The sequence below is a fragment of the Dromiciops gliroides genome, chromosome 4 (genome assembly GCF_019393635.1).
Source record: "Dromiciops gliroides isolate mDroGli1 chromosome 4, mDroGli1.pri, whole genome shotgun sequence".
NCBI classification, from domain to species: domain Eukaryota; kingdom Metazoa; phylum Chordata; class Mammalia; order Microbiotheria; family Microbiotheriidae; genus Dromiciops; species Dromiciops gliroides.
In genome coordinates, this window is record NC_057864.1 from 453,299,314 (window position 1) to 453,317,623 (window position 18,310).

Genomic DNA, 18,310 nt, shown 5'->3' on the forward strand with positions numbered 1-18,310 from the left:
CTGACCCATGGGTCAGCTTTGAGGTGCTCCAGGTCAAATGCAAGCATTCTTCTATTCTTCAGTCACCGCACCCTTTGAAACACTAGGCCTCAGTGGCACCAGTGTGGGCATGGGCACGAGCACTGGGATGCCATATTCCGGCATCACCCTGGCCTCGCTCTAGTCACCTTTCATCCCAAACACATGTTTGGTCCATACCATTCATAGCCTTTGAGATATAGAGATGGAGTAAGAGAAGAACAAGTCCGGAGGCTGTTGTGGAAGAAGAGGAGGAACCGACAAAGCCTATCTGTCCCTCAAAATCACAGAATGTTAGAGCTGAGCAAGATCTTAGAGATTATCTCGTCTCAAACCCATTCTTGTACAGATAAGGAAACTGGGGCCCAGAGATTTGCTTAATGCCGTGGTAGCTAGCTAAGTGGCAGCTCCAGCGTTCAACCCAAGGTTTTCTGGTTGCAAATTTGGGGGGGGGTGCTTTCCATTCCACCACTCTTCCTCCCTTAAGATCTTTGTTTCACCTTCCTGGAGATGTCGCCCAGGTGAGACCCAGGAGCCACTACTTACAGTTGTTTGCTCTTTGGGAACTAGTGTACTCCAGCCTCTGTTCCCCTGGGTCCTTAGCTCTTTGGTGGCAGTGGGGCTCCTGGTTGAGAGCTGGGCCCAGTGGATCATACCAGTGTACTTTCTTAGGTGTGCTCCATCCCCTTCCCTCCTCATAGGGACCTCACCTACCTTAGCCAGGATGCTCTGACGGTGAGTCTTGCACAGGAGGTGGTGAAATGCCAGCTCCAAGTTGTGTTGCAACTGCTCCACTTTCCTTTTCTCTTGTAACCATGGCCTGTCTGGGAAGAGGGGCCAGGCCACAATGGGCATGGGGAATGGGCTGCCCTTATGGTGGACAAGCCAGTGTACCCACTCTCTGAGAAATGTCTGAGCCTGAGAGTCCCCACAGAGAGATAGGGTTGGTTGGGGGATGGTTCTGCTGATTAAGCTTAGCTTAAGGGGCAGGAAAAATGGGAAGAACCTGGGGTTGAGATCCTCCCAATTCCCAGATCACTTTATTCCATGACCTTCATTGTCCTATGGGCTAAGATCCCTGATCTGTGGAGCCCCCTATCAGGGCTTCCCATTCTCTCCCATGTTGTGAATCATCCTGGGGGGCTAAGGGGAACACAGTCCCATTTTTGTTCAGCTAAAATCAGGTCAAGTGAACACCAAACTTAGCCTTGGAGAATTGAAGAGGACACTAAAAGTCAACATGCCGCCTAAGAGGAATATGTGAAAGCATGTTATAGCTGGGAAATAAGGTCACCCTACAACCCCAGACCCCATTATATTTTACATATGTCAGTGTCTATTCCCTAGATCATGTTTCCCCAATTGCTCTTTTTTAATTTTTTGGACTTTTAGTAACCTGGAACCAACAAAAAAATAGCTCTAGCTTTGGGGTAGATGGAAGCAGACCCCATGATTTAAAGTCTTCTCATGCATACAGCATGTTTCAGTAGATTGAGAGCTGGTCATGGAGCCAGGAAGTCGTGAGTTCACGTCCTGCCTCTGAAAAATACTGATTGTCATTTGGACCCTCTATTCTGTGTAACTTTCTAAGACTATACATTAAAGAGATGGTGACAACCTCCATGGAGGAGGGAATTCCCTCATCTGGGAGGTCCCTGTACCAAATGAACTCTCCAGTTCCTGTCACCTGATCTTCCACCCCTCTCTCCTTTCTCCCCCCTCCCCATAATTCCCCAGCCCCCACAACTGAGTGGTGGCTCTGGACACCTCTGGCAAAAGGCATATGTACACTAAATTAAGATAGAACTTAATCCCTAGGGACTCACTTTCAAGATAAGATGGTCCATCATTTTGGGTTGTTTCCTTAAGAGAGAGTGTGTGTGTGTGCGCGTGCGTGCACGCGCACGTGGTGGGTGCACACATTTATCTTAATGGTACAATCCTTAAATATACCCACATTTGGGCTGAAATAACAAACATGGATCTATTTAAGAACAAAATTATAGGGGATCTGGTCTGTCTCCTCGTAATCATTGCTTTATCTAAGGCAATGAAACCTGTCTTGGATAACTTGAGACTCAGCATAGTATGTGGCAATACATGCATGTGTATCATAGCATCATTGCTTTCTCTAGACCTTTCCTTCTAGGAAATGGTCGATATCAGAGCTTTGAAATCAGACAAGACTCATACACATAACAGTTAATGTAGCCTGATCTGAAGGCTCACTCTATCTCTCTTCCAGCCATCCCCAAGAGAAAGGGGGCATAACTCTCTTTTCCCTTGACATTTAGTTTCTTTATCTGTAGTATGAGAGCTTTGGACCAGTTAGAGATCACAGGATTTCAAAATTGGAGGGGACCTTAGAGATCATCTAATTCAAGTTTCTTATTTTACAGTCAAAGAAACTGGGGCCCATGTAGTTAAAACAGCCTGCCCAAGGCCACACAGATGGCAGAACCAGGATTTGAATCCAGGCCTTTTGAGTCCAAATCCAGTGGTCTTTCCATTACACCACAACAGATCATTTCAAGGTCTAACCTTCACTGGGTCTGCCATATTTCTATGTCCTGTCTCCTAAGCTTCCCTTCTGTGACTTTTTTCCTCTTAATGGCTACTCATGATGTTCATTTAACTCAGAATAAAATTATTGGGGTAGATAGGTACAGTGTAGATTGCCCCAAGCCTGGACCTTCTAGAGGCATCATCTTTCTTCTCTGTTAGTTGTTCCTAGCAATTAGGGACTGCTCCGTCTGCATGTTCCAATATCAGGCCCCATCTTTGCCCTAGCATCTTGTCCCCTCTCCCCACTTATGTATGCACCTCAAAGCCCTGCCACAACTCACTGGCATTGATGAGAACGAGGGCTGTGTAGAGAGCAATCTCATCGTCGGAGAAATGCAGAGCACACAGGGAGTGGGAGAAGTCAAAGATGGAACCAATGAGTTCACTGCAACCTAAAAGAAATTGGAAGTGCAGGGAGAGCAAAGGGGTTTGTTGAAAGGAGAGGAGCGAGACATTTGCTGTTGAGGGTCCAACCCATACTCTTGGCTTGGAGTGACTGGGGGAAAAGGAAATAGTTGGCCTTGAAATAGAAATATACAGTGTCATAGTGTTTGACAGTGGGTTGGAGCTAGGAGCTTTCACCTTCCTTTCACTGCCCCTCACCCAAGGCTCTGAACAGGTCCATGCCTCCGTATTTGCCCTCAAAGAAGACTGTGCGGTTGTCAGCATTGTAGGCCCGGCACATCCTCACCAGAACCACCTCCATGGCTCCTGTGGGGAGGGAGGGGGAGCTGATAAGAAGGGAGAGAAGGCAGGATGCAACATCTGCAAAGTGGAGGATGGTACCAAGGCCATGACCCAAGCCCAACCCCAAAGCCATCCCAGCTCTCATGTTGGACAGGAAACCTCCTAGCCTTCCTGGACTCTTCCTGAGAACCTCTCCTCTAGGTCTTTCTGGACACCATCTCTGACCCTGGCATATTCTCTGTCCTCACCCCATCCTGTTCCCAGCGCAAGCCTTCTTAGCCCTTCCCTGGCACCTGCTTTCAGCAGCACAATCTGGTCATTCTGACACAGCTCCATGAAGCCGGCTAGCCTTTTGGCGAATTCCACCACGTACTGGATGGCCTCGGTGAGCCGATGGGCGCAGCGTTCCCACATCTCCCACATTGACTTGGGGTGGGAGAAAACCACCATGGGGAAGAGAAGAGACACAGGTCAGAGCCCCACAACCCTCTCCATGACCAAGGCTCCTTCCACCTTTGACCCCATGTGATCCCCTGGGCATCTTCTATTCGGACCATTTAACTCCTTCACAGAGTATAAACCTGAGCACACTATGGTAGGAGTTGTTTCCTGAAGTCATATGCATGCACTAACATGTGTAGACATATAAAAACATTAATAACAGCAAATATTTGAGTATTCGCTGCATACAACACAGCATAGTGGAAAGCTGGATTCAGAGTCAGTAGTTCTGGCTTTGAATCCTGGCTCTAACACTTATTAGCTGTGTAACCCTGGTCAGTGCTTTTCCCTTCTCTGGGCAGTTATTATCATCTATAAAATGGGAATATTTATACTCATATTCCCTCCCTCGTGGGGTTGTTGTAGGAGAAGCACTTTCCTTTTGGGGCATGGTCAGTTCTGGAGCTTTGGAATGACAAGGCTAATACAGAGTTAATCTATAGCACTTAAAATGGTATAGAAATGTGAACTATTATTCCAAGGCACTTTGGGGCATTAAAAATGTATGCAAGGGCAGCTAGGTGGCACAGTGGATAAAGAACCAGCCCTGTATTCAGGAGGACCCGAGTTCAAATCTGGCCTCAGACACTTGACACTAGCTGTGTCACCCTGGGCAAGTCACTTAACCCTCATTGCCCCACCAAAAAAAAAAAGTATGCAAATGGGTTCCTGCCCTAAATGGAGCTTGTCATTTAGTTGAAGAGAGGAAGCATAATATATACATGCACTAAATACAAAGTAGTATGTATATATATGTATGTGTGTGTGTGTGTGTGTGTGTGTGTATACACATATGTCCTCAATATAGTCCCTAGTGAATAAGAAGTCCCCAAATGAGGGATTCATTTTGTACAGGGCCCAGAGGGAAAGATCACTGTTGGGAGCGAGGTGGTAGGCCTAGACTGGGCAGGAGTTTACTAGAGAGGAGTGGCGAGGATGTTCAGCAAGGGGCGAAAATTCTGAGATTCCACATTGCTGAAGTGGCCATTTTCGGGAATCGAGAGCCCTTAGGTCTAGTTCCATCTCTGCCACTTACTAGCCATGTGACCTTGGGCCAATCACCCCCTTTCTCTGAATCTCAGTTTCCCCATCTGTAAATGAGGGGGTTAAACTAGATGCTCTCTTAGTTCCTATGCAGTCCTGAGACTCTATGGGTTTCTCAACATACTGACATACATAGATGTATGTACATGAATATAGGTGTGGGCAGACACGTCTTTCCCCCACCCAGGTGTGCATTCACATGTGTGTGTGCCTGTCTCCGAACTTTCCTGATGACTAGGGAGCTGCCTCACCCTTTTGGTCTGAGCCGTGAATCATTACCTTTCTTTGGTAGTTGGTCACCTCTTCCCGGGAGAAGACGTTGGAACGTTGCCGCTGCAAGTCCTCCAGGCGAAGCTGACATGTCTCTTGATAGGACTTACAAACATTTTGGACCAAGTGTTCTGCAGCCGGGAAGGCATACACTGAACCTCAATTCTCCCCTGCCACATGGGAGTTCCCACCATTAGACTATCCCCCTGCTTTTCCTCTTCCACTCTAGCTTTCTGTCTAGCACCATCCACCCCTCATGCTCCCACTTTCTGAAGCAGATGATTGAGCTTTGGTGTGTCTTTTTTGCTCTTGAACATCGGTCTCTGGCTTGGGCACCCCAAGGAATCTGTTACCCCTCCTTGACCTCAGTTCCTTCCCTATCCTTCCTTTCTTCTTAAAGAGAAACTGCCCGGCTGGTCCTGCCCCTTTTTTTCCAGCTGCTTACCAATCTCAGTCAGGGAGGCGTTGGGGAGCTCGAGGCGGAAGCTGGGACTGCCGTACAAGTCCCTCCCCTGGCTTGGCTCCCCCAGCACCAGATGTCGGGGTTCCCCAATGAGGAGCTCACACCTGTCAGGGGACAGCTGGCTGCCCAAGCCATAGAAAGCTCTGCCGACCTCAGCCTTTGCCCGGTCTGGACTGTACCCCCGGGAGTACACAACCCCGGGCAGCCCTATTTTGGCCAGACTATTAGGGTAGGAGGGTCCAGGCCCTGGCACGCTAAGGAGGGCCGGGGGGCAGGCAGAGGCCTCAGGCAGGTCAGGGGAGGAGCCCAGGGGCAGCTGCCCACTGGGGAGGGCAAGAGTATAGGCAGGGGTGTCCGCCCCTCTGGTCCCTGCAGGGGGTGGAGTGGCCACTTGTTGCTGCTGTTGCTGCTGCTGCTGCAGTTGCTTCTGCACCTCGGCGTGCAAACTGTCCCTCTGCTTCTTGGACATTCGACCAAACTTGACAGCTGCAAGAGGCCCAGGGAGAGATCAGAGTTGTGGAGGTAGGGGCATGCATGGTCAGCCCACCTGGATAGGACTGACATGGCTGGCTGACGATGGACCCTCTTCCATCTCACTCTGACTTCCTCCTCGGAGGATGTGTATCCTCCGGGCGAGCCCACCTGGAGGCCTTCTCTCACCCTTCTCTTCCCAAGTCCTCCAGGCAGCTGTCTGCTTCTATTCCACTTTCTCCCAAAGTTGCATCTCCCAAAGTGATACTATCAAGAGTAGGTGAAGGTGAATACAAGGAAAGAGGCGAGGCTAGGGTATCTGGACCGTGGGGTTCAGGGTGGGAGGTAGGGGGCCAGAAGTGCTGTATTGGGGTCACCCCCTGGCCCAAGAGGAAGAAGAGCCAGGAGAGCTGTGAACATAGGTCTCCATGTGGTCAGGTCTACAGGCTCCCTGGTGACCTAGATATATACCACAGCCCAACCCAGGGCTCAGTGGGTTTTCTGAACATCCTCTTCTGACTCTCTTTCCTGCCCCTTCACTCCCCCCCCCTTCTACCCCTCCCAGGTGTGGAGGCACAGTCCCCCTCCCTGCCTGCTCCCTTCACACCCCAGGCCAGCTCTCCGCCTGTGTGTTTCCTTTTGCTTGGTTACTTCAGGCACTTAAAAGTGCTGACAGGTTCCTTCTGGCTTCTTGTGTCACATCATCCCACCTTCCCCTCCTCTTGTTCCCCCAATAACTCTGCCCCTTTCCTGAGCTCCCTTGTCAGTAGGGCATTGGGTGAGCAGCTGGGGAGATAGACAAAGGCTTCAAACCTGCTATTCCCCACCCTACTCCTTTGCTAGGGACTATGGCTATTTTCCATCTTGCTTGGGCCTCCTACTTCTCCCATTAGTACCAGAGATAAGTAATTTCATTTTTAAATTTTTTTCACATTCATATCCTGGCACCTATCACAATGCCTGGCACCTAATAAAATGCTCATGGGGGAGATGTGTAGGAACAAGGGAGAATAGGGAACCAGGTGGGGTCTGAGGATGGGGTCAGAGAGGAGAGAGAAAGAACTGGGAACTATTTAGCCTAGAGAAAAAAAAACATGAAAAAAGGCTAGGGCCTGAGGATTTTGGGGGGGGGGTGAGAATAAAAAAGAGAGAGAGAGAGAGAGAGAGAGAGAGAGAGATTGATTCACCTTTCTCCATTCATATTTCTCTAGTCTTTAGAAAGCACTTTCCTCACAAGACCCTTGTGAAGCAAGTAGTACAAATATTTTTATCCCCATTTTACAGATAAGGAAAAAGAGGCACAGAGAAGTTCAATAACTTTCCCAGAGTCAAAATGAGTAACAGAGCTGGGATTTGAACGCAGGTGTCTCCTGACTCCAAATCCGTTGCTATTTTGACTAGCCCTATAGAAGGTCTAAGATTTCAGGAAGCACTTTGATGTCTTCTGCCTGATTAGCTATTTAGGGCCCCCATCTTACAGACCCCATAGAGGGAGGGGTGCCAGGTAGCAGCCAGGGAGCCTTCCCTGCATTGCCTCACCATCCCGGGACATGCCCAATGCCAGGCATTTCTGCAGGCGACAGTGTTGACAGCGGTTCCGGCTGGTGCGGTCTATAGGGCAGCTTTGCTGTCGGGTACAGGAGTATGCTACATTACATTGCTGGCTCCGACGAAAGAAACCCTGGTGAGAAAGGGTTGGGATTAGAAGACTGCTCGCAGGGGCAGCTAGGTGGCACAGTGGATAGAGCACCGGCCCTGGATTCAGAAGGACCTGAGTTCAAATCCAGCCTCAGACACTTGACACTTACTAGCTGTGTGACCCTGGGCAAGTCACTTAACCACCCTCATTGCCCTGCAAAAAAAAAAAAAAGATGGCTCTCCTCAGATTCCTCAACTTCCCTACTTTCCTTTCATGCCCTATCACCATGCCTAGAGATAGAATGCTTGTGTTTAGAGATCTTCAAGGAAAAAAATATCTTACCACCCTTTTCTCTGGATGCTGTGTCTCCTCTAAGGACTGTTCTACAATACTCCCGGGGACCAAATGAGGGCTCCCGAGTCTCTGGCGTACTACTTTTCCCTCTTATTGCTAAGTATATATATATGTGTATGTATCTCACCTTGCACCCTTCGCAGGTGATGACCCCATAATGGATCCCAGAAGATTTGTCCCCACAGATCTTACAAGGGATCACTTCAATCTGAGCTGAAAGAGAGTGAGAAAGAATGAATCCGACATATACCAAAGTTTCACTCGCTAATTCAATCACCACGTGCCCAGAGCTTTTGGGTACTGAGTGCTCAGCTTTACCCTCAAAGTTTGGAGGGAAGCAGGGACTCCTAGAGGAAGCTAACTGTTTATGGGAACTAGGGAGAAGGCAGGGATGTTAGAGAAGTGGCATCAACTCTGTGGGGTGGCAAAGGCAGCAGATGTACAGAGATGCCACCTGTTCCCCTGCCTTCACCCCACCTCTCAAGTCGCAGGGACTTCTCTGTAGTTCCCTCCCATGTTGGGACCCCAGAGTCCCTGCTGCCTCACAGCACCTGCTTCCCGCCTGAGGAACCTTGCTTTCTCTCTCTTCCCCACCCCTCACCCCTCACCCCCAGCTCTGCTCCCACGGGCAGAGTATGGGGCATGTGAGGAGGATGTGGTGGGCTGGGCTAGGGCACCTGGGCACCAGACAGGAACATATACCCTTGCTCACCCAGGCTCAGAGGGGGAGGATTGGGCCCATGCTACCACAATATACTTTCTATATTGAGCTCAAGAGACGTCAGGGTTTGGGACACAAGTACAGTCACAATGGGGCTCAAACAGTTTCTTGAAGGGTAGGACTGTCTTACTGATCCAGGATTCGGATATGTATCTGTATGCTAAAGGGTGCATTGCGGGAATGCATGTAGACATTAATGTTTGTATACTAGAATACGTAATACGTATGTGTGCGTAAGTCTGTTGGAGGGTGTTTATGTACAAATCACAATCTCAGAGTTTGAAGGCACCTTGGTGGTAATTTGGACTCAAATTCCCTAATTATAGATGAGGAAATTATGGCACTAGGTGGCGCAGTAGATTGAATGTCAGCCCTAGGAGCAAGAGGACCTGAGGTCAAATCCAGCCTCAGACACTTATTAGCTATGTGCCCCTGAGCTAATCACTTAATTCTCCATTTACCTCAGTTTCTTCATCTGTAAAATGGGGGAAATAATAGCACTCCTCTCCCAAGGTTGCTCTAAGGATAAAATAAGCTAATATTTCATAAGCACTATATGTTTTATAAGCACTATATAAATGTTGTTGTCAATATTATTAATTATTATTCTCATTAAATGATTTAGCCAAGATCACATAGCCAGTTAGCAAAAGAGTGGTAGATCACTAGGACCCAGGTTTCCTGACTCGGTTTCCTGGTCTTTCCACCATAGCGTGCTAAGATTAAGTGTGTCTACTGGGCGTCTGAGGTTCCTGAGGCTTTCAGGAACAATGTACGAGCTATTGTTATGTCTAATTTCCCTGATTGACTTCCAGGCTCAGCCCAGGCTGCACCTTGTGCACAGAACCTTGCCTGACTCCCTCAGCAGCCGGCCGGTGCCTTCTCACCCAAATGACCCCGTGTCGGCTGTGTATGGTTTGCCCATGTACAGACCCTGTGTAATGAGGCACTTCTGTGAATGGATGTGAAAGCACCGAGATCTGAGGGCACGTGTATCGGTGCCTACGTGAATGCGCGTGTGTTTGCGATGGGGTGTATGCAGACATCAGAGTGTGCACGCATGCCCCTGTGTAGGGCTGAAAGTATGTCGGCGCGCCTGTGGCATCCAGATCTCCGAGACTAGGGCCATCGTGTTCGCCCTCTCCCTTCGTGACTGGGGGCCCTGCGCTTGCCCTGCTCTCCCCGCACCCCCACCCCCGCCCCTGTGGTTTGCTCTTGGCCATCAGGTTCCTCTCTCTTTCTTCGCTTTGCGCTTATCAGTGCCCCCCGCTTCCCGCTGAGTAGCGCAGGCCAGCACGCAGCCCCCCCACGGGGCCTCCCTCCCCCGACCTCAGAGGGTAGCCCAGGGAGGCTGCTTCCAGCCACCGCAGATATTTTCAGTATTGCCACAGGCCAAGCACTCCTCTCTGGCCCCATGGGAGGTCATCGAGGCCCCAGTGGGGAGGGGGGGAAACCTAGGCAGGAAGGGGTAGTGTGGGGTTCCTTGGCTCTTCTATGTGCTAATCCTACCTCCAAGGTGGGGGGACATAACACATAATGTTACCTACTTCTAGAAAGCTTACTTAGGCAGAATTGTGGCTAAGGTCCACTCACTTTACCCCAATACTTCCTACGAGGGGGGTGGCCTTTCACTGAAGTAAATCAAGTGGCTCCCTATAATGGGGCATGGTATTAGGTGGCAACTGATGCTTGAACAGGGGTGATCCCTAGACATAAGCATGGTTTTACATCAGTGATGCCAGATTAACAATTTCCTTTTTTGACAGTGTATGTAAACTGAGCCTGAAGTCAGGAAGACTCGTCTTTCTGAGTTCAAATCTGGCCTCAGACACAAGTTGTGCGACCCTGTGGAAGCAAGTCACTTCACCCTGTTTGCCTCAGTTTCCTCATCTGTCAAATGAGCTGGAGAAGGAAATAGCAAACCACTCTAGTATCTTTTCCAAGAAAACCCCAAATGGGGTCACAAAGAATCAGACATGACTGAAATGACTGAACAAAAACATAAACTAGAAGAAAAGCAGGATAGAATAATGAATAAAGCCCCAGCCCTGACTCAGGACAACCTGGGTTCAAACCCTGTCTTTGATATATACTGGCTATAAGACCTTGGGCATTTCACTTAACCTCAAAGGGACACAGGTATCTCTCTAAGATTATACGTGGAAGAAAATTTGGCAATCTGCATTGGTAGGAGTTTCTTATCTGTGAACTTACTTTGTCAGTCACAGGTTCAACCTCTTTCCACCATCAAAAAAACCCCCAAAACTAGACTGGGGCTATGTCAAAGACATAGTATGCTAAATTTTCAACCAATTACTTGATAAAGCCTTTTATGATATACTTCAGGATAAGTCAGAGGGACATGCACTGGACAATACAATTAGGCAAATTTGGACCTAGATGAATAACTAGGATGTTAATAGTACTAATTAATGACATAATGTCAATTTGGAAGGATGTCAATTTGTAGTGGAGATCCCCTGGGGATCTGGCTTTGGCCATTTGCTTGTCAACATTTTATTAATGACTTGGATTAATGTATCCAATTTGCAAAGGACATGAAGGTTGAAGAGAATGCAAACCCATTGAATGACTGGATCTTAAAAGATCTCACCAGGCTAAAATGATAGCTCAATTGAATTGGATGGCATCTGAAAGAAATAAAAGTCCTGTCCTTGGGGCATCTAGGTGATGTAGTAGATAGAGTACTGGCCTTGGAATCAGGAGGACCTGAGTTCAAATCCAGCCTCAGACACTTGGCACTTACTAGCTGTGTGACCCTGGGCAAGTCACTTAACCCCAAATGCCTCACCAAAAAAAAAAAAAGAAAGAAAGAAAGAAAGAAAGAAAGAAAGAAAGAAAGAAAGAAAGAAAGAAAGAAAAGTCCTGTCCTTCGGTTCTAAACATCAACTTTGAATGAATACATGATGGAGTAGTGGCTAGCCAAAAGTTCAAGTGAAAGATCTGAGGGCACCCACAGTCCCACCACTGGGTATATACAACAAGGAGGTCAGAGAAAAACTTTTTACATGTAAAAATATTTGTAGTAGCACTTTTTGTGGTGAGAAAAAACTTGAAACAAAATGGGTACCCATTGATTGGGTAATGGTGGAACAGATTGTGTATGAATGTAATGGAATGTTATTATGCTGTAAGACATGCCAAATATGAGAAAGTCAGAGAAATATGGGAAGGCTTATATAAACTGATGCAAATCAAAGTAAGTAGAACCAGGTATACATAATGGTTAAATAATGTAAATTTAAATCATACAAAGAGTCAGGGGGAACTCTGATTAATTGTAATGACTAATCTTGGCCCCAGAGAACAGATAATAAAACACATCCCTCTCCTCTCAAAAGAGGGGGGGGGCACTACAGATATGGAGTATTACACACACTGTCAGATGAAGTTGTTCCATCAGTCAGTTTTTCTGAAATGTTTTCCATAGATACAAGAGAGGGGGTCAAGGTTGTGGTATACTAGGCAATCACCGTGATATAAAGGCAAAGGGCATCAATAAAACTTTAAAAAGATATTTTTTAAAAAGTTCTATTGGTTTTAGTGGATTGTGAAGTCCACATACATCCACATACTGTGCCACAGAAGCCAAAAAAGCTAATATTTTTAGAGGATATATGAGGCAGGTATGTGGTGCAGTAGATAGAGAAAACTCATCTTCCTGAGTTCAAATCCAGCCTCAGACACTTACTAGCTAGGTGACCCTGAGTACGTCACTTAACTCTGACTCTGTTTTCTCATCTGTAAAAATGAGCGAAAGAAGGAAATGGCAAACCACTCCATTATCTTTGCCAACAAAGCCCCAAATAGGGTCTTGAAATGACTGAACGACAAATACATTAAGGGAGGCATGGTGTCTAGAATGAAAGAATGATAGCTATTGTGTCTGGGTTGAGGGCATTATATTTTGTGAAAGACAGAAATGTCCAGAGCTATCACTATATGGTGGAAGGTTTACTTGCTTTAGAGTCAGAGAATCCTGGGTTCAAATCCTAGCTCTGATACTAAGTAATTAAGTGAGCTTGGGTAAGTCATAGTCTCATGAAAATGAAAGGTTGGACTGGATGGCCTTTGAGGTCAGGGTCTCTGTCTCTCTCTGTCTCCCTCTCTGTCTCTGTCTCTCTCTCTGTCTCTTTTTGTGGGGCAATGAGGGTTAAGTGACTTGCCCAGGGTCACACGGCTTCTGCGGTCTCTTCCATAGGATCTATGGTCCCCTGAAAAGCCACCATTTGATTTATAGCAGTTCTTTTTGTGATGGTGAAGAATTGAAAATGAGAAATACCCATCAACTGGGGAATAGTTGAACAAGTTATGATATATGAAGGTGATGGAATGGAATTTTGCTGTTAGAAATGAAGAAGGGGATGATTTCAGAAAAACATGGGAAGATTTGTATATACTAATGCAAAGTGAAGTGACCAGAACCTGGAGAACAATTTGTGCAAAAACAATAATATTGTGAAGATAAAAAACTTTGCAAGATGAACACAATGACCAACGACAAATCCAAAACACTCATGATGAAATAGGCTATCCACCTATTCAGATAGAGAGCTGACATGGATTAAAGCCTATTTTCTTCCTCCTTCCTTCCTTCCTCACATGATAGAAAATTTTCTTGCTGAACTATACCTATTTGGGGGTGGGGGACAGGACAATGAGGGTTAAGTGATTTGCCCAGGATCACACAGCTAGTAAGTGTCAAGTGTCTGAGGTCATATTTGAACTCAGGTCCTCCTGAATCCAGGGCTGGTGCTTTATCCACTGTGTCACCTAGCTGCCCTGAACTATACCTATTTGTAACAGGTTTTTGCCTTCTCAACAAGGGAAGAGAGATGGGATGAAAAGAATTTTGAACTAGAAATAAAATTCAATTCAATTAAAAATAAAACAAAAAAGCAAAATGAAGAAAACCCACCATCTGAGCTCCGTTCTTTTGACTTAAGGTATGGTCAAGAGATAAAATACAAACACTCATGGGATCAGTTAACAACAATTTTTTTTTTTTTGGTGAGGCAATGAGGGTTAAGTGACTTGTCCAGGGTCACACAGCTAATAAGTGTCAAGTGTCTGAGGTCATATTTGAACTCAGGTCCTCCTGAATCCAGGGTTGGTGCTTTATCCACTGTGCCATCTAGCTGCCCCCAACAACAATTCATTATGAACCATCAACAACACAAATGAGTCTCTCAAATTCTTTTCCAAGAGGTGAGAACTGGTTTTGGTGAGGAGGGAAAAGGAAAAAAATATGTTGGCATTGTGTGTGTATGTATGTGTGTATGTGTGTGTGCATGTTATGCTGCCACAAAGATGCTGGGGGGAAAAAAGGGACATTAAAACCAACATTAACCTGTTATGAACTAACTGTGTGACCTTGGGGAAGTCACCACCCTTCTCTGGGCTTCCGTTTCAACTCTGATATCCCATGATTCTCCTTTACAGCTTTGCCAAGCTCTGGTCCTCCACAATGGCTATGGACAACACCTCTGCAAGCCTCAGTTTCCTCATCTGCAATATGGAGATAATAATCCTTGCACTACCTACCTCGTAGGATTGTTGTTTAAAAAATAAAAGTAGGGGGCAGCTAGGTGGCGCAGTGGTAAAGCACCGGCCCTGGACTCAGGAGGACCTGAGTTCAAATCTGGCCTCAGACACTTGACACTTACTAGCTGTGTGACCCTGGGCAAGTCACTTAACCCTCATTGCCCCTCAAAAAAAAAAAAAAGTAATAACAGCTCACATTGGTATGGTGCATCCTGTCTGACACATGTTGACCCTATGGCTTTGGGCAAGTCACTTGATGCTCCAGGCAACCCTTAGCCTACGAGTTGTGGAGAAGGTGCTGACCTATACTAGTGAGGGACTTTCGTCATCTGGAAGTTCCCTCTAAAGATCACAGGCCCGGGCTTTATTCCATATCTCATTTGAGGAAAGTGCTGAGTAAGCTTTGAAGTGCTGTATTCATTTGTGTTCTCCTGTTTACCCGTAGGTGAGGACACTGTGCTAACAGATATGTACATGTGCTTAGAGATGCAGGGACAAGACATAAAGAAGCCCAGGGCTGTCTGTCATATTTTTCCAGGATCTGAGTACCAAGAGGGAAGAAACTGGCCCAGAGTAACTTAGCAGGTCAAGGACAGGGGGTGGAGATTCATAAACCTAATCATGGTGGGAATCCAGGCATTTGAGCTCTTTGCCCACTAGCCACTGTGGTCCTTCCTCCTGCTTCCCTTCCTTGGGGAGCCACATCCGTGTGCGTGCATGTGCTGACCACAGTGTATGACCCCAGACACATCTCCCCTGACCCAGGTGGCTGGAAACTGGCTCCCTCCCTTACTAGACATGGTCTTAGAACCCCACCTTGAGGTCAGAGTCTCTACTGTTCCCATGGAGGAAAAGGGCCAACCGAGATACAAAAGTCCTAGGCCGAAGAAGCCTGGGGGAGGGGGTTAACCAAGGTCCCACATGCCACAGCTAGTTTCACAAGGGACTCTGAGAACCACAGGACGGAGCAGCTAGAATGGACCTCAGAGGGCATTCTGGTCCAACTAGATTGTTTTGGAAGCCAAGGTTTAGATAAACTTGAGTAAAGAGATATGAAGTCAAAGCAAGACAGAGAAGTACCAAGAGATAACAGTGACAAAAGGAAAACAGAGGGATGGGCTCAGAGAACCAGTCAGCAATAGGCCACCCAAGACCTGGAGAGACAGAGACAAAGAGATAATGAGAAAGATTCAGAGATGGAGAGATGAAAACAGAGACCTAGAGAGTCCCGTTCTGTGGAGTGTGTGCCCACACGAGCACACACACCCACACTCTCTCTGGCCCAATGCCCAGTCCCTTAGCCCTTGCCAGCTCTGTCAGGCTCTTGCCAAACCCCTTCCCCCACTCCCATAACCCCTGTACTTCCACCCTCCTAAAACCTCAAAGAGAAAGTGTCTGAGGTTTGGGGAGGGGGGCGTGGTAAGACCAAGAGCCAAAAAACAGTTTGGTGAACTCACCTACAAACCCCAGGCCCCTCGAGAAGAGCCTTGGGTGAGGTGGGGGGGAGGAGGGGAGAGGGAGAAGGTGAGTCATGGACAGACCGCGGGATTACTCAAACCGATGCCCAGGATCTGGTCTGCCGGGAACTCTCCCCTGTCAGGGCCAGATAATGCCAGGAACTAGAGCCAAGTAAAGGTCAGCAGCAGCCCAGCTCAGCCCCCGAATCCCCCGACTCCCACAGCTAGACGGAACCCCTGCCCTTGGGAAGTTCTTCCCTGTGTCTGGCCGTTATCCCTCCTTCCTGTTTAGAGTTATCAGGGTGGTGATGTGGGGAGGGGGAGGTTATAGTTGATCGTTAACTAACTATATATAGTTACTGATGAGGTCAGAACACACTCCTGTGCCACACCCTTCTGTATCAGGGAGGGAACTTTCTTGAGATCACAGCCTCTGCCCCCCTCTCCTTCGGTGCCAGAAAGTTCTCCGCTGGGCCTGGACAGAGGATGGAGCAGATGGGGTGGCTGTTTTCTCCCACAACCTTAGGGATCGCCAGAGTAGAGGCTGGTTCAGTGGAGAAGGCTCTCAATGATGCCACGTCTCCTAGCCCGATCTCTGGGAGTACTTGAGCTGTCCCATTCATTCATTCCACTGCGATGTCAGGAAAGACACTGGGGGCATGTTTTCTTGGCTCTCTTTCCCTCACCCAGGGATGACGGGGCTAGTCCTTGGCAGTGTCATTTGCCAGAGGATCGGGGAAGTGGAAGGTAGGGATGGAGACGAGATAGCCTGACAGCAAGAACTCTGAGCTTGGACAACACAAGGATCTAGGTTCGAGTCCCAGCTCTGACACTCACTCACTGCCTGTGTGACCCTGGGCAAATCAATTAACCTCTCTGAGTTTCCTAACCACTAAAAAAGGAATGGTACCATCTGCCTCCCATGCTTGGTATGAGGAAAGTCCTTTGTTAAACCTTTAAAATGATGAGCTATTGTAATTGCCATGAGGACGAAGGAGACTGCAATATGTACTATATTTGCTGGCCTGAAAGCTACTGTGACAGCCTCACCCCTCCGTCCCACTGCTCCTAATACCTGATATCCAAATGGTACCTCTTATGGGGGCAGGGGGGTGAATACGGCAGAAATAATGAGAACTCTCCTCCCCAAGTTTCTTGTTTTAATCTCGTCTCCTCTCTCAGGTGTGAGATTCATGCTAGGCCCCCTGAAGAAGTCCTGGCTGGCACTATGCCCCCAAGCAGCCGATCCACAGGCCCCAGTCCCCATGCCCCTGGTACTGGGGAAAATCCCAGAAGGAAGTAATAAGGTAAGGGGAGAAGGGAATAGGCATTTATACAGGGTCTGCTATGTTCTAGGCACTGTGCAAAGCACTTTTACAAGTGTTATCTCATCCTCATGACAACCCTTTGAGGTAGGGGTTATTATTATTAGTCCCATTTTACAGTTAAGGAAACTGAGGCAAGCAGTGGTTAAGTGACTTGCCTCACACAGCTACTAAGTATCTGAGGCTGGATTTGAATTCAGGGCTTCCTGACTCTAGGCCTAGCACTCTTATCTACTATATTACCAGCTCCCTCAGGGGTGGTATCCATAGTTCTGGAAGTGAGGCTTCATTTGAATGAAAGCAAGGAAAGAATTCATAATGAGGATCCCACTGGCCTTAGTCTTAGCCTCCTCCTGGGCTCCCTTCCCAAACTCAAAATTGGTCTCCTTTCTTTCTCCCCAAAGGTTAATATTAAAATACCAGGCAAGAAGGCTAGATGAGATTACGAACCCAGCCAGGGAGTATACGTTGGTGTCTCACACAGGGCGATTGAGAAGTCAGGGGGAAGGCAGGCCAGGTGAATTCTCAGGCAAGGACGGAATTCAGGGAGGGTTAAGGAGGTCCATTAGACTTGGAGCCAGAAGACCCAGGTTAAAATCTTGGCTCTGCCACTTAACAAGCTATATGTTCATTCTCTGGGCCTTGGTTTCATCTAGGAAATGAAGGAATGGGACTAAATGATTTTTAAGAGTCTTTCTAGCAGCTCTAAGAGTTTGTGATTCTACACCTAACATCCACATTTAGGATTAGGAGATTCTCCCTTCATCCCCTCCCCCTAATTCTGACTGGCTCTTTGCTCCCTTGGTCTAACCCCGTCATGCCTTCCATCTCTTGGGTCCTACCCTGTCCCTACCTTCTCCCAATTGCCCAGGCTCAAGGGAGTCCCTGAGGATGAGTCAGGGTCTCCTCTCCCCTCTTGAGCAAGATCCCTCCTCTGCAAAGGGAGATGGGTCTGATTTTCCAGTTTCTTCTACCCCCAATCCCTGTCCCCCCATTTTCTGGTTTTTCTTTTCTCCTTGGGGATTACAGCTCTAGTCATTTATCGCCACTACATGGATCGGGCTTTGGCCCTGAATGTGGGGGTCCCCTTCCCAACATGGGATGCTCTGAGAAGCAGGGAACTCTAACCCCTTTCCTCTACTTCTGGTGGGAGCGGCCCCCTTCTCTCTCCATATTAATTCTTTCTTCCCCCCACATTAATTCTTACTTCCCTCTGACCAGAGACCTGAG

At 47.6% G+C, this 18,310-nt stretch overlaps 1 protein-coding gene across 3 annotated transcripts in view; it reads right to left on the reverse strand.

Moving 5' to 3' along the window:
* RORC (RAR related orphan receptor C) overlaps positions 1-18,310 on the reverse strand; it is a 33,264-nt gene that overhangs the window by 3,134 nt on the left and 11,820 nt on the right. The window contains exons 3-10 of one of the 3 annotated variants that reach the window (XM_044000742.1): positions 8,140-8,220; positions 7,559-7,700; positions 5,531-6,034; positions 5,095-5,216; positions 3,564-3,696; positions 3,187-3,294; positions 2,865-2,975; positions 733-842 (exon numbers count right to left, since the gene is read on the reverse strand). In XM_044000742.1, the coding sequence (XP_043856677.1) occupies positions 733-842; positions 2,865-2,975; positions 3,187-3,294; positions 3,564-3,696; positions 5,095-5,216; positions 5,531-6,034; positions 7,559-7,571 (1,101 nt within the window). In that variant the 5' untranslated portion in view covers positions 7,572-7,700; positions 8,140-8,220. Of the gene's footprint in view, positions 1-732; positions 843-2,864; positions 2,976-3,186; positions 3,295-3,563; positions 3,697-5,094; positions 5,217-5,530; positions 6,035-7,558; positions 7,701-8,139; positions 8,226-18,310 lie in introns of all 3 variants that reach the window. The other 2 variants (XM_044000744.1, XM_044000743.1) reach the window with 2 other exon arrangements.